Source organism: Furipterus horrens, unplaced genomic scaffold (genome assembly GCF_987537825.1).
Source record: "Furipterus horrens unplaced genomic scaffold, mFurHor1.1.pri manual_scaffold_6, whole genome shotgun sequence".
NCBI lineage: Eukaryota > Metazoa > Chordata > Mammalia > Chiroptera > Furipteridae > Furipterus > Furipterus horrens.
In genome coordinates, this window is record NW_028327176.1 from 50510801 (window position 1) to 50525480 (window position 14680).

At 38.2% G+C, this 14680-nt stretch overlaps 1 protein-coding gene across 2 annotated transcripts in view; it reads right to left on the minus strand.

The window, feature by feature from the left end:
* GFPT1 (glutamine--fructose-6-phosphate transaminase 1) overlaps positions 1–14680 on the minus strand; it is a 63846-nt gene extending 49166 nt beyond the window's left edge. For both annotated transcript variants that reach the window (XM_090281458.1, XM_090281457.1), the window contains exons 1-3: positions 14492–14680; positions 4031–4138; positions 2032–2139 (exon numbers count right to left, since the gene is read on the minus strand). In XM_090281458.1, the coding sequence (XP_090137584.1) occupies positions 2032–2139; positions 4031–4138; positions 14492–14498 (223 nt within the window). In that variant the 5' untranslated portion in view covers positions 14499–14680. The remainder of the gene's footprint in view (positions 1–2031; positions 2140–4030; positions 4139–14491) is intronic.

Consider the following 14680-nt stretch of genomic DNA (forward strand, 5'->3'; position numbering starts at 1 on the left):
TATCTTTCCACCACCTTCATGCCCAAGGCTTTTTGCCCTCTTCACATTTTTTCTCAGATACCATCCTTCTCCTTTTAATAATTCAAACATTTAAATTTCCTGTCAATGATAAAGACTCAAAACACCTACATCCAGATAACAAATGTCAACATATAGTCATTTGTGCTTTACATATTTTTTAAGACATACAATGTAAAAATACCTTTAATTTTTGTCACTCCCTAAAACAGCAGCCCTCTCTCTCTGCCTTTGCCCCAAACTTCATGACCTTTATTGCCAACACCACCTAATGACAGTCCCTACTCCTCTGTCAATTTCCTCATCTGCAAAATGAGGGTGATAATTTTACCTACTTCATGGGTTATAATGAGGAATAAATGAATTAATACACATGAAGCACTTACAAGAGTACCTGCAACACAGAAAGCAATCAATAAAAGTTAGCTATTATCAAAGTCAGAAGCTACCAATAACCTCTTACTCGACAAATCCAAAGGCCTTTTCTGAGAAGTCTCCCTTCCCTTTTGACTGCGAATAATATAAACATCACAAACATCTAAATACCCACACCTAGAGTTAACAAAAGTTAACATCTAACCATTTGTGTTTTGAGTGAGATCTAAAATGTAAAAGATGTGCTTGATACCCACTTTGAACATGCCCATCCCATTCCTCCCCACAGGACTCTCAAATTGATGGAGAACCTTCTCCACTGTGCCTTCAAACTTCTATTATGCTAATGTGTCCATAAATTATAGTAATTTTTATGGGGTTTTTTGAGGTAGCAAATATTTATTGACAACAATGTTATAAACACTGAAATGATAAAAGCTTTTTACTTTGTAGGACATACATCTTTTCTGTCAATACATACTGCTTGTGTTTTTTAAATGGTCCTATACCTTATATATCCTATGGCAGGTTGCTTTTCTCACTCAACATTAGGTTCCCAGTAATTCTCCAGGTTCCCACATGTAGAACCAGATCCAGTACACTCCTTTCAAAAGCTATATGTGGTCATTTACTATCATTACCGCTTATTATCCCATTCCCTTATCGGTAAACATAAGAGGTTGTTTCTAAATTTTACTGCAATGAATCTTCTTGTCATGGTTCCATGTCCAATGTTTCTTTCAAGTACATGCCCAAGAGTGGGAGTGCTTGGTCACAGGGTATATAGGCATCTCCCATATACATTGCCAGATTGCTCTTCAAAGTGATCAATTAAGAATTCACCAACAATGTCTGCAATTTCCTATTTCTCCACTATTTCCTGACTTTCCTCTATGAAAGGAGGAGATTTCAATGTTGACATTCAAAGATGTTGATTCTGGTCACAACTTGCCTTTTGGCCTACCATGCACATCTATCAATAATATAGATAAAAAGAACTATCTAACCTGACACCTATATAATTTTATTAACCAATGTCACCACAATAAATTCAATAAAAATTTTTTCATCAACAAACAGTCTTCCCTATTTTTGCCCTATGAAAGGCCCTTCCTCACGAATTGTGGCTACTTCATTTTAGAATAGTAATCTTGTTCTGAACACAGGTGACCTAACTAATTACCTTCCTTAATCAATATGATTATTTTTGAAGCTCAGGTACATTTTTTTTAAAATTTAATCTTTATTGTATTTTTTTTCCATTTCCATTTAGTCCCCTTATGCTCCCCTCCCCACAGCAATCACCACACTGTTATCCATATCAATGAGTCCTTTTTCCTTTTTGTTCAGTCCCTCCACCTCCTAACCCTCCCGACTAGTTATCATCTGCTCTCCATCTATGATTCTGTCTATTTTGCTTGTTAGTTCAGTTTGTTCATTAGTTTCCATATATGAATGAAATCATAGGAACCTCAGGCACATTTTAAAACTAGTACAGACAATAACAAACTACTTTTCTTCCCTCCCTTCAACCTTAACAATCACTAAATGGGGCCCAAAATATGGGAAGAAAGGTAATTTGATGAGGCAGGGAGAAGGAAGAAGGGCAGGGGGACAAAATCAAACTAAGTACATTACTGTGAACTTCTTCATCCAGTGCTTTCACTTTCCCTTTCTTCTTGATGAGCTGTATCTTGCAGGCATTGGCTTCCCAATCTTTGTCGTTCCCGCCATCAACTCCCACACCTGAATCATCAAGAAGAGGTAGAAGGGCAAGATTAAAAACTGGCTATTACTTAGATTATATGTGAGGCAAAGTTTTTAATGAAAATATTGTTGATCTAATTAATTCATTTACTTATCAATTCAACAAATACTAAACACCTATTCTATGTCAGGAACCAGGATAGCTGCTACAGACAAAACTGAAAATAATGCAGTTCCTCCCACAAATTTCTAAGTGTATTGAGAAGACAAAGAGAAAATAATTGTATACAGTGTGGTTTCCGGTTATAATAAAAGTATTACAGGTTGTAACTTGAGTAGAGAAACACAGAAAATGGGCATCCACCAAACGAGTGGGATGAAGAGGGAATGTCAGGGAATACCTTCTTGCGATTTTACTTAAGATCCTAAGGAATCTGAAAAAGTTATTCTGAAGGTACTGGAAAGCAGAGGAGTTTCAAGTAGAGAAATATGGCAAAAAGTTTAGAAAAATCTCTGCAAACAGTGTAAGATGACAGATTGGAGCAACAGAAAGAAGAAACCAGCTCAGAAATTATAGCTTTAACAAAGCACAAAGGAAGAAGGCCTGAATTAAACAGTGGTAATGAAGATTGATATGGATGATATTGAGTAGAAATGACTGGATGTAACATGAGGAAGCAGAAGTCTGGGTGGGATACCTCCTAGGCTCAACCAAACGAATTGGTAATAAAAGGCACACAGAGTGAATTGATAGGAGTGGGGTGAGAAAAGGAGCCCCCAAAGCAGAAAGAAAAGAAATAATCAGCATGTAAGGAAGATAATGAGATGTGTTGTCAGAGAAGCTTCAGAGAAGGGGAGAATTTTAAGAACAAAGTAGTAGAAAAACTGACTTTCCATTAACTGAGGAAGTCATAGAAGATAAATGCTCGTTCCAGCTGGCAATGCTTAATGTACAGAAAAGAGTTAACAGAGCAGGTCTGCACTGGTATCCTTAGAAATGCCTGGTTGCAAAGTTAGACCTTGGATTTCAGGAGGCTTCCCACCAAACTGATGAAGAATGGCTCACTGCACCTAAACCATTGGGGCAAACATGTGGCTTATGCTGAACATCTGCTTCTCTTCTAGGAGTCTGCAATTTTGGTACATTTCAGACAGAGGGTGTCTATGTGGCCAGCCCCCAGTGAAAGCCTTGGGCACTCAGTTTCTAATGAGCTTCCCTGGTAGACAACATTTCACACATGTCACAATTTGCTGGGAGAATTAAAAGCATCTATTGAGACCCCACTGGGAGAGAACCCTTAGAAGTGTAAGCCTACTCTTCTCCAGACTTAACCCTGTATGCCTTTTCTCTTTGCTGATTTTGCTTTTATTCTTTTGTTGTAATAAATCACAGACATGAGTACAACTATATGCTGAATCCTTTCAGGAAAACTTCAAATCTGAGGGTGGTCTTGGGGAACCCTCAATACAATTAAGGAAAGGAGCTAGAGTAGAACATAAAGTTGACAAAAAAGTTATTTTTATTTGCTTTGTAATTTATTTAAGGTGGAAGACTCAAGTTTATATGCTAAAAGCCTGGAATACCTGGAGAAAATTAAATTTATAGAAAAAAAAAGATAATTTATAGAATAAGACCTTCAAGACCTTTGTCCTACAAACCGTGAAAATACCCCAGATGATTTAAGTTTATACAGTAACATTCTTAAAAAAAGAAGATACTTATAAGAAGCAATACTCTACATAAATGATAATACTGTTGAAATTACATAGACAAACACTTTAAACATGACACAAGGCAAAAATTCTTCAGATTTTAATTTGCCCAAAACAAAACAAATATTACTAAAGAATCTAGTCCCCTAATACAAAAACTTTTCTATTTAGATTCAAATATCATGCAAACCCATAATATTTTTTTTAAAGAAAATACCAGCAGAATCATATCCTCTATACTCCAGTCTCTGAAGGCCTTTGATTAGGGTCTCCAAGATTTCTCTTCTTGTGCGAGGGACATGGTAGTTTAAGTAAGCAAATATACCTGCAAATAAGCAAATATTTAATAAAAAACTGTCTAAAGAATAAAATTAACATAATTATGACAAAAACTTCATCTGCATAATTATGTGTAAGATGTGCAAAAATGTGAACTTAAGAGTCCATTGTTAAAACAGAAATAAATCCTCACTTCAAACTGTCTAAAGGCAGTGAAACTTTTTCAGTGGGGGATTTCTCATTCAAAAAAGACTAAAGCAAATATGTCAAAATAAATATTTATTTTTTGAAAGCAGCTTATAAGGCTGGCCACTTATCTTCCATCATTGCCACTTTATAAAGTGATATTTAATTTAAAAAAACTAACCAATCAACAGATTTGTGGTCTATGTCCTAAATACTGAGTATATTTAAAGAAAAGCTTCTCCTGAAGTATTTTAAGCTTCATATGGGCCCTACAAAACTATACAGATGAAATAATATTTCTTCTTCCAGTGACCATGTTATCAATAACATTTAGGAATAAATAATTTATATGTATCAATGATGTGAGAAATACTACCTAAATAGTCTAATAGGGGGATATATTAAAAATATATATATACATAAAATCGATTTAGAAGAAAATGGCTTGAATCACTTGTTCAGCAGGTATTGTACTAGCTACCGACAAATAACTGCAACACATGTTTACAACTCTTGAAAATTCATAGAAAAAGCAATAATTTGGAAAAGTAAAACTAGAAATAAAACAACTAGTACATGTGAACTGAGCCAGCTGAGCAAAAAGGTAGTATATAGAAGACAGAGAATAACCACATTTTAGGAATAGCAGGATGAAAATTATCTGAAGCCTTCCACTATAACGCTTCGGCCAAGGTGGAGACAGCTGAAGACCAAAATATGAGAAAATATAAATTCAAGTTCCTTATTTATGAAAGAATTTCCTTTTTTTATATTACACTATAATGCCAATGAATCATAAGGGATTAAATTAATTGTCAAGTAGATCTCCAAAACGACTAATCTTTATTTCCATTTGAAAAGATCTTTTTTTAAAAATATGCTTTATTGATTACACTGTTAAAGTTGTCCCAATTTCTTTTCCCCTTGTTCCCCTCCACCAAGTGACTCCCCTCCCTCCAGTTGTCCCCCCCCCCACTTAGTCCATGCCCATTGATTGTGCATATAGTTCTTCTCAACATCTTCCTACCTACTCCACTCCCTCCTACTATGCTTCTTAATTCCTGTACCATCACCCTCCCTTTCCCCTCTTCCTGCTCCCTGCTGACCTCCCCCCATAACGTTCCCCATACCTATAATTCTTTTCCCACTCTCGCTGCCTACTTAGTTTGCCTTTGTTTCGGTTCCCTAACTTCTGTTGTTGGTTGTTGTGATACAGTTTTCATTTTAATGTTCATAGTTTTGATCCTCTTTCTCCTAAACAACTCCCTTTAACATTTCATGTAACAGTGGTTTGGATCTGATGAACTCCTTCAGTTTTACTTTGTCCTGGAAGCACTTTCTCTGTCCTTCTATTCTGAATGACAGCTTCGCTGGATAGAGTAATCGTGGTTGTAGGTTTTTGCTTTTCATTGCTTTGAACATTTCTTGCCAGTCCCTTCTTGCCTGCAGTTTCTTTTGAGAAATCAGCTGAGAGTCTTATTGGGACCCCTTTGTATGTAATTCTCTTCTTCTCTCTTGCTGCTTTTAAGATTCTCTCTTTATTCTTAATTTTTGACATTTTGACTATAATGTGTCTTGGTGTGGTTCTCCCTGGGTCCAGTTTTTTTGGAACTCTCTGTGCTTCATGGAGCTGTAAGTCTATTTCCTTCCCCAAGTTAAGGAAGTTCTGCTTCATCATTTGTTCATGTAATTTTTCAATCTAGTTCTTTTTCACCTTCTGGCAGCCCTATGTTCGGATGCTGGCCCAATTATAACTGTCCGATAAGTTTCTGAGCCTCTCCTCATTTTCCTCATATTTCCTCTTTCTCCACTGGTTGACTGTTTGTTCTTTCCCTATGTTCTGATTTGTTGATTTGATCCCTGGTTTTCTTTCTCTCACCAGTAGTTTTGTATGTGTTTTTATTCATTTCAGCAGGACTAGCCGTCATTCCTTCCCCATCTTGTTTAAGATCTGCTGTTAGGTCTGAAAGCATTTGTATAACCAAAGCTCTGAACTGTGCCTCAGAAAGATTTCCTATCTGCTGATTCGTTAGATTAGATATTTGCTGTCTGGTCAGCTGTGTCACCAGGATCTCTATTCATGATCTGTGCCATCCTGACAATTTTGTGTTTACCTTTGCTTCCTGGGCAGGGCTGTCACACCTCCTATGCTACAGGGGGTGGAGCCCCGTGCAGTTGTCACAACCGGGCGACCCTTCTCACCATGCTGTGGCATTTTCTGCAGGGGTTGGGGTCCAAGAGGGGTTCCTGCCATTCACTCTCTGCTGAGAGACCGGAGTCTCCTCCTCCGTCCCCACCCACTCCAGGCCTCACAGTCCAAGGCAATGGAGGTCTGCCTTCCCCAACTTTGGAATCGCAAGCTAAGAGGTCTATTCTGCAGTCAGGGGTGTTCCCCAGGCACTTCTCGCCTCCCCTTAAATACGGGTGTCTGGGCTTACCGCTGTCCCACTGCCGTCACTGCTGCTGCCTCGGACAGCACAGCTTGACCTCTCCGCCCCAGCTTCACCCTCCTACCCGTCCGGACAAGCACCACTTCTTTATAACTTCATATGTTGGACTTCCATTTATTTTCTGGAACTTTTGGTTATTTCTGGTTTTGCGGTAGTTGTATTCCTTCTTAGTTGTGGAGGGAGACGGAGTGTGTCAGTCTAGGCCTCCATCTTGGCCGGGAGTTTCCTATGTGTGTTTGTCTCTGTGTCTTAGGTAGAGCTGTCGCTCCTGTTACATTGTAAGGGGTGTATTTGTCAGTAACGGGCAACCTGTTTCACCACGCTGTGGCTGAAAAGATCTCTTTATTTCTATAAATATCAATAGCTTAGTCCTACTGAAGCATTTCAACATACAATACCAAATTGTTAATATCCAGCAACAAAACCATAATACGTGTATGCTGAGCACTACGATAGTACAGCACAACTTTTTTAAGTAAACTATCGTTTCCTTAAAAAACAAAAAAGGAATGCCACATTTTAAAACTAAATCCTAAATATCCTGGAAAAACTGATTAAACATTCCCCCCAAAAAAGACAGTATGAAGCCAAGAACTTACATAAGTCTTGTACTTAGTTCATAAAAAAAAAAAAAGGCCTTACAGTTGCAAGTTTTAACTGTAAGTTTACCTTACAGTTAAAAAGTTATTATGTGTTATACAAGCATCTTATTATCACAGCACCATACCCTACATGAGATATGGGGTTTTTATTGTCACTACTGTTCCTTCATAAAGTATCTATAATACGAAAACTAAACTAATTACCCAAATGTAAATCAAACTATTATGGGTTCTACACTTATTCCCCCTATGGGTTACTGACCTTTGATAAAGATAAAATGCAGAAAACTATTGGTCCCAAATAAGTATTTTTATTAGAACACTGAATGACAATTCATGTAATATAAATCTTTTCCCAAAATATTACTTTACTATAAATGTGTTAAAGAATACTTATTCTCAACTAGTCTACTCTCCACCACTGTGACTAGCTTTAGCTAAACAATATGCTAAAGGAAGATACAACCTAAATTATTTGAAGATCATTAACTAATAAAATATATTATACTGTCAAGACTTGAGAGTGTAATGTATGTCTGAGGCACTCTGGAAAGCCTTGAAGAGGAAGAACTGCCAAATACCAATAATTCAGCAGAACTGGAAAAATTCAACACTAAGTTATCTCTTTTTTTTTAATAAATGTAATTATGATGGTAAGATAATGCATATAAACATTAAACATTAAATATAATAACCAAATACCAATCTTAAAATTTTAAATACTAATGACATAAAAACTATTTTTTAAAGATATAGACTGAATACATTTTTAAAAGAAAATTCAGAGTAATTCAGATGCAATATTCAAACACCATTTTCAACCCCTGTAACTTTTAAATTTGATATTACTTTTAATATCATAGTAGATAGTACATTGATTTACACTGGATCATTATGTGACTCTTGAGATTTTTTTTAAGTATATTTTATTAATTAGGCTATTACAGTTGTCACAATTTTTTCCCCTTTGCTCCCCTCTGCCCAGTATCTCCCCTCCAGCAATACCCCCCTCACTTAGTTCATGTCATGGGTCATGATATACCAGTTAAGTTCTTTGGTTTCTCCATTTCCTATACTATTTTTAACATCCTCATCTATTCTGTATGTATCAGTTATGCTTCTTGATCCCTGAACCTTTTCCTCTATTTCCCCCCTTCCTCTCCCTAATGATAACCCTCCATATGATCTCCAAATCTATGGTTCGGTTTCTGTTCTAGTTCTTTGCTTAGTTTGTTTTTGTTTTTTTATATTAATTTGTTGATAGTTATGTTTGTTGTCTTTTACTGTTCACAGTTTTGATCTATTTTTTCTTAAACATTTCACATAATAAGGGGTTGGTGATGATGAACTCTTTCAGCTTTACCTTGTCTCAGTAGCACTTTATCTGCCCTCCCATTCTAAATGATAACTTTCCTGGATAGAGTAATCTTGGTTGTAAGCCCTTGCTTTTCAACACTTTGAATATTTCTTGCCAGTCCCTTCTTGCCTGCAAAGTTTCTCATGAGAAATCAACTGACGGAATTACTGGAACTCTTTTGTAGCTAACTTTTTTTCTTTTTTCTTGCTGCTTTTAAGATTCTCTATCTTTAACCTTTGGCATTTTAATTATGATGTGTCTTGGTGTGATACTCTTTGGGTCTAGCTTGTTTGGGACTCTGTGCTTCCTGGACTTGTGTCTATTTCCTTTGCCAAATTTGGGAAGTTTCCCTTCATTATTTTTTCACATAAGTTTTCAATTTCTTGCTCTTCCTCTACTCCTTCTGGCACCCCTATGATTCAGATGTTAATACATTTAAGGTTGTCCCAGAGGCTCCCAAGTCTCTCCTCACTTTTTTCAATTCTTGTTTCTTCATTCTGTACTGGTTGACTGTTTATTTCTTATGTTTCAAATTGTTGGTTTGAACCCTGGCTTCCTTCCCTACACCATTGATTCTGTGTGGACCTTTCTTCATTTCACTTAGTATAGCTGGTTCAAGTGTCCTCTGCTTTGTTGTCGCTGGAAGTAGGTCCTAAACTCCTTTCTTGCACATTTAACATTCTGAAACTCAAAGTACTGTTTAAACCCCAACATCACTAGTTATACTCCCTCTCCCTCAGAGTCTACCTATGTCATAATCTTCCCTGGGAAAAATAATGCACTGCCTGCTCACCAGTCTTCAAGTATTCCATCTCTCCCACTTCTCACTGATGAATCACATGAAACCACAATTTTTCATTATTCTACCAACCCAGTTCTTACTCCTGCATCCCTGACCACCCTTACAATGAGGTCCGTCTACCTATTTCAGGGCCACTTTCAAAATGGCCCTCCCAGCTGCTGACCAATATGTTAATTCATAGACTGTCTTAACTTTCCAACTTTCCCCTAGGTATTTTTCTAACATCCAGAATCTAGACTACTCTCAAATCCCCATTTCTCTCTTCCCAACTTCTCATTTTTGGTAGACTCTCACTTTATAGAACTGAAGTCTTCATCTTCATCTTAACAGTATAATACCCTGTATACCCTCTTGTCCTTTCTTACAAGCTCAAAACAGAGAAACACATTCTACATTCTAGTCCCTGAACCAGCCTCTCCTATTCATAACTGTTGGTAAGTGTGGAGGAGAGACTGTTCTGGGAGGTGACTGCTGTCTGTCCTGAAAGCTGGACCCAGAACAGAATGGAAGCTGCTTTCCAAAAACACCCCTTACAGATGGTCTGATCTTAACTGATGTTCACTCTGACACAGAACAGCACCCCTCCCTTGCCTCATGCTATGCTCTGGTGGTTCCAGGAACAGGTTGTTGTCCTGACCTGGTCAATGTAATTTCCATACCTGGCAGTATTCATGAACTAGAACCCATGACTACGTATTCCCAAACTTTTACCCTATGTAATTCTCTGGCACCTGCCCAGTAGCACAAGGATCCATTTAGTCTTGCAGTTGCCCAAGACATGCCTCATATGTAAGTTTCCCTTAACAAACTCTATTAATTAACAGATTGGAGTGGCCTGCCTCTTTCTTCAGTCTTTCCCAGACTTCCATTTACAGAGGTAGATTTTCAGTCTCTGGTCTTTCCCTGGGTCTGAGTATACTAACAAGTGATTCCTCAATTTTGGAAATACAGAACTTTTTGTTAACATCAAAATATTTTGAGGATCCAATATAATAGTGGGTTGAATTTTTATTATCTAATTAATATTCAGTTTATAGACAATGCTAGGATTATGAATCGATCAATGGATACCCTGTGATAACTTCACAGCCCACAGGTCAGGGACCACAGCTCTAGAACTCAACTTTTCAACTCTATCAGGGCCCTCAGTTGCAAGCACTCCCTCCTTTGTTTGTATACTTGCCCTCCACCTCAACACAAACTCAAGTCCTTCTGCCTTCACATATGCAACATTTCTAATGATTTTCTTTTAGCCAAATGCAATTAACTTCTCTCTGCAGTATTAAACATAACCTTCTTCTACTTTTGTAGACTCTGTCCAAGGAAACAGTACTTTGGAACTCTTCTGACTCTGACCACTGGTCTTTGGCCTCTTTTTCTGGCACTTCTATTTCTTCTTTCAAACCTGCTGGTAGTAGTTTCCAATTTATTTCTAACTCCATTGACTGCTGAGTAACAAATGCCATCAGTATCTTTTCCAGTGCGCCAGTTCTCTACCAGCTGGCACTATTCCTCAACATAAAGTCCTGCCTGATCATCTAGAATGTTCTCAACCTAACCAGTCTCTGAATTTCTATTCATTACATTTGGGGTCTATAACACGGAAATGAACAAGGACTGGGTATTATCACCTACACCTGTTTCATGTGTATTCATTGTTTCCTCAAATCAGACAGCAATTCCTTAATGGCAACCCTGGTTTCAGTCATCTCTCCAAAGGGCAGAGTACCAAATATAAAGCCATCACTTCTAACACTTTTTCTAGATACCTGAAATGTAGAGTCAGAAATTCCCAAGCCACAAAAAAAGAACATGATTTTGTAGGATGATAAATAAGCATGAGGTGAAGGAAAGGTTCCATAATTAAAGGTTTAAGAAATAACGGTTACAGGTTAGCAGGTTGATTTACAGATTTTCCTAGAACTTTTAATGTTGCTAAATGCAAATCTCCAAAAGCATAATTTCCCAAATTTGTGTGTTACAAAACTCTTTCCCAGTTTTTACTGCTCATTACCAGAACCTATGACCTTCTCCCTTTCCAGGGAACCCAACTGAGGAAATGCTTATTAAGCAATTAATTATTTTCTTTCACAACTTCTTTATATCCAGTATGAATTCTAAGGATATGTTAATAGTACTGGTTTTATGATTCATACTAGCAGCAAGTCTCAGCATCCCTCAATTACTGTACTCCCAAAGCCATTAGACAGTGTAATTACAAAAAACTTTTTAAGTATTCATTTCAGGATACTTTTAAATTGCAGCTCCCTTACTGCTTTTAAATATAACTTCATTTACAAAAATTCTATTTATATACACCATCATTTGTTTTTTTAAAAAACAGCAAAAACTGTTAAAAGATGTGGGTAGCTTAAGCAACTCGACATTCTCACCAAAGCCAAAGGTAAAACAACTAAACTAGAACAAACTGTATTCCAAAGAGCCAAGAATAAGAGGAAAATAAAACGAATTTGGTAAATAGGCATACTATTCTCTAGCAGATGCACAACACTTATCAGCACATCAAGAAGTCCTCCAATAAAAAAACGCCAGTTCAACATTATTTAATCTGTTGCTCCCCAAGTTTATTGGACCACAGAATAATTTTTCTGATTAATACTTATTAACATCCCACTTCAATCTGGTAAACATAACAGTTTAATCTGTATATCATATTTTTAAAAAAGAATATCAATCATTAGCCCTCATTCTTCTCCTTCAATATGTTGCAAAGTTGAAACAAAATAATCTTAGAAAAATATGAATTGGCAGCAGGTAATCAGAAAGCAACTCTCTAAATTTTCCCAACTGATCTCATTCCCCACTCAATTTCTCTGCCTAGAAATTTTACTTCAATGATTAAGATGTAGGAGGAAAATAAAGACAAACTCTTGTCTTAAGAGTTAACCTTCATAATTTACATTAGAGGGAATAAATTCTGGACCTTATTCCAGATTATGCAAAACTGTGGTCTGGGCTGGCTTAAAAGCAGGACCACAAAACTGCTTCAAATACTGCTTCTTTCTGTATTGTTTACAACCTGTTTCCTCAGCAATAAAACTCTGTGGAATGGGGATGTTGGCTAAGTGAAAACTCTCAACAACTAGTCTTCACCCTAAAAATCTCACTCTACTCTGATCTTTTCTAAATCAGATCAAAATCCTTTCTTTTATAGTACTTTGACTTCTTTTTTCCTGGAACATGATTAGGAAATGACCTGCAACCAGAAAGCCAGGTACTGAACTAGGTGCACATCTCCTTATTCAGGAAAAGTTAATTACCAAATGAAGCACACTGGGGATTAACCAGTTTGCATAATCACTACTTCACAGCTCCAAGCTAAATTATGTGTTCTTGAAAAGCCACTATACTAACTAGACACAACAAAAGTATATCTGATGCTAAAGTCCACTCAACCCTAATAATTTCAGAAAACAATTTATAGGTTTTCTGGTTTTGTTTTTTTAAACTATTCTAAACTTAAAACCTGTTCCTCCTTTTCAGAAGCTGCAATTATCATAAAGCTAAACACAGGAAAAATACACACTAATGAGAACATGCCACCTCCTGTTCAGTTCTTCTTGCAAAAGGCTACAAAGAATAAGTTTTCCAGACAGTTTCAATCCGTGGCTCAGTTGAGCATCATCCCACAAAGTGAAAGGTCACCAGTTCAATTCCGAGTCAGGGCACACGCCTGGGCTGCAGGCTTGTCCCCAAGTGCAGGGTATGCGAGAGGCAACCTTTTATTCTTTCTCTCACGCATAGATGTTTCTGTCCCTCTCTTTCTTCCTCCCTTCCCCTCTCTCTAAAAATAAATAAATAAAATACAAAATTAAATTAAAAGTAGGTTTTTTCCCTTCAGGGGTAAGGTCAGTTGTAAATTTCAATACGGTAAGAAAACAATTCTTTATACTGAAAATGGCCAAGTTATACCAATTTTAGTGCCTATTAGTTCAGATTAATTTTTTATTTATTTTTAGAGAGAGGGAAAGGGAAAAAGAAAGAGGGGGAGAAACATCAATGTGCAAAACATACACTGGCTGCCTCTCACACACCGCCAACTGGGGACCTGGCCCACAATCCAGGCATGTTCCCTGACTGGGAATCGAACCGGCGACCTTTCAGTTCACCAGCCAGCGCTCAATGCACTGAGTCACACCAGCCAGTGTTCAATTATAATCCTGACAATTTACTTTAGCTAACACTTTTAGGTACTATTAAAAACAACCACATCTCGAAACATGGAATAAAAGGGCCTAACGTCTTAACTGTGCCAGGCAAAACATTTGTTAAAGGTAGACAAGTATTTTTCACAAGTAAGTGTTTTAAATGGGTGCACATGCAAGTGATAAATGATGTATGATCTATTGCCAGGGTGCCTTTTGGCCCTTTCCACCAAGTTATTGATTAGTGATGGTTTCTGTTGAGACAGGGGCGGCAGGAAGTAAGATCATGTGTAATGCCACTGTCATAGCTTTGGTTATAGTTGTTTTCTATTGGGCCTGACTGAAAGACAGTAATTAAAAATAAACATATTTCTTAAAGTAAATCCTAGAAAAATTAAAGATAAGTTCAAGAGCCCTCACCTGATCTTCCACAAGATGCCTCACTCACCTGGTAGACCCTTGTGAAAACACCCTCATCCACACCTCATTTCCCTCGGCCATCTCTCCTTTTCCAACACAAACATTTATTTCTCTTCTCTCTTGGTTCCCTTCTCCGAGGCTAGCCTCCTGTTTCGCTCCCCTAAATCCTCTCTAAGGCCCGCCCCGCTCTCAGGTACCTTCCTAAGTCCACCACACCCCCTACCCCAGCTCGCAGAGGCCGACCCCCGGCCCCAGCAAGCGTGGCCACCGCGGGACGCCCCGCGCCCATCACTCTGCTTCGCACACTCCACGCTCCCTCTCCCGCCGGGCGCCTCAGGCCTCAGCAGCATCCGCAGCGCACCCCAGCACCGCACCCCTGCACCGCCTCGCACACGCCCCCCGCCCGCGGCGCTTACCACACATAATGCAGGAGGCTCGGTCCGCAAGGCAATGACGAGCGGCTGGCGAGGTCGGGAGCGCACAAGAGCCTGTGTGCTACCGGCGGGCTTGGAAGCAGAAGGGAACCGAAACGACTCCCACAGGAATGCGACAGCAGACACAGGCGCTTTTCTGACCTTCCGACTCGCCAGCCACTGCCTCCTGGC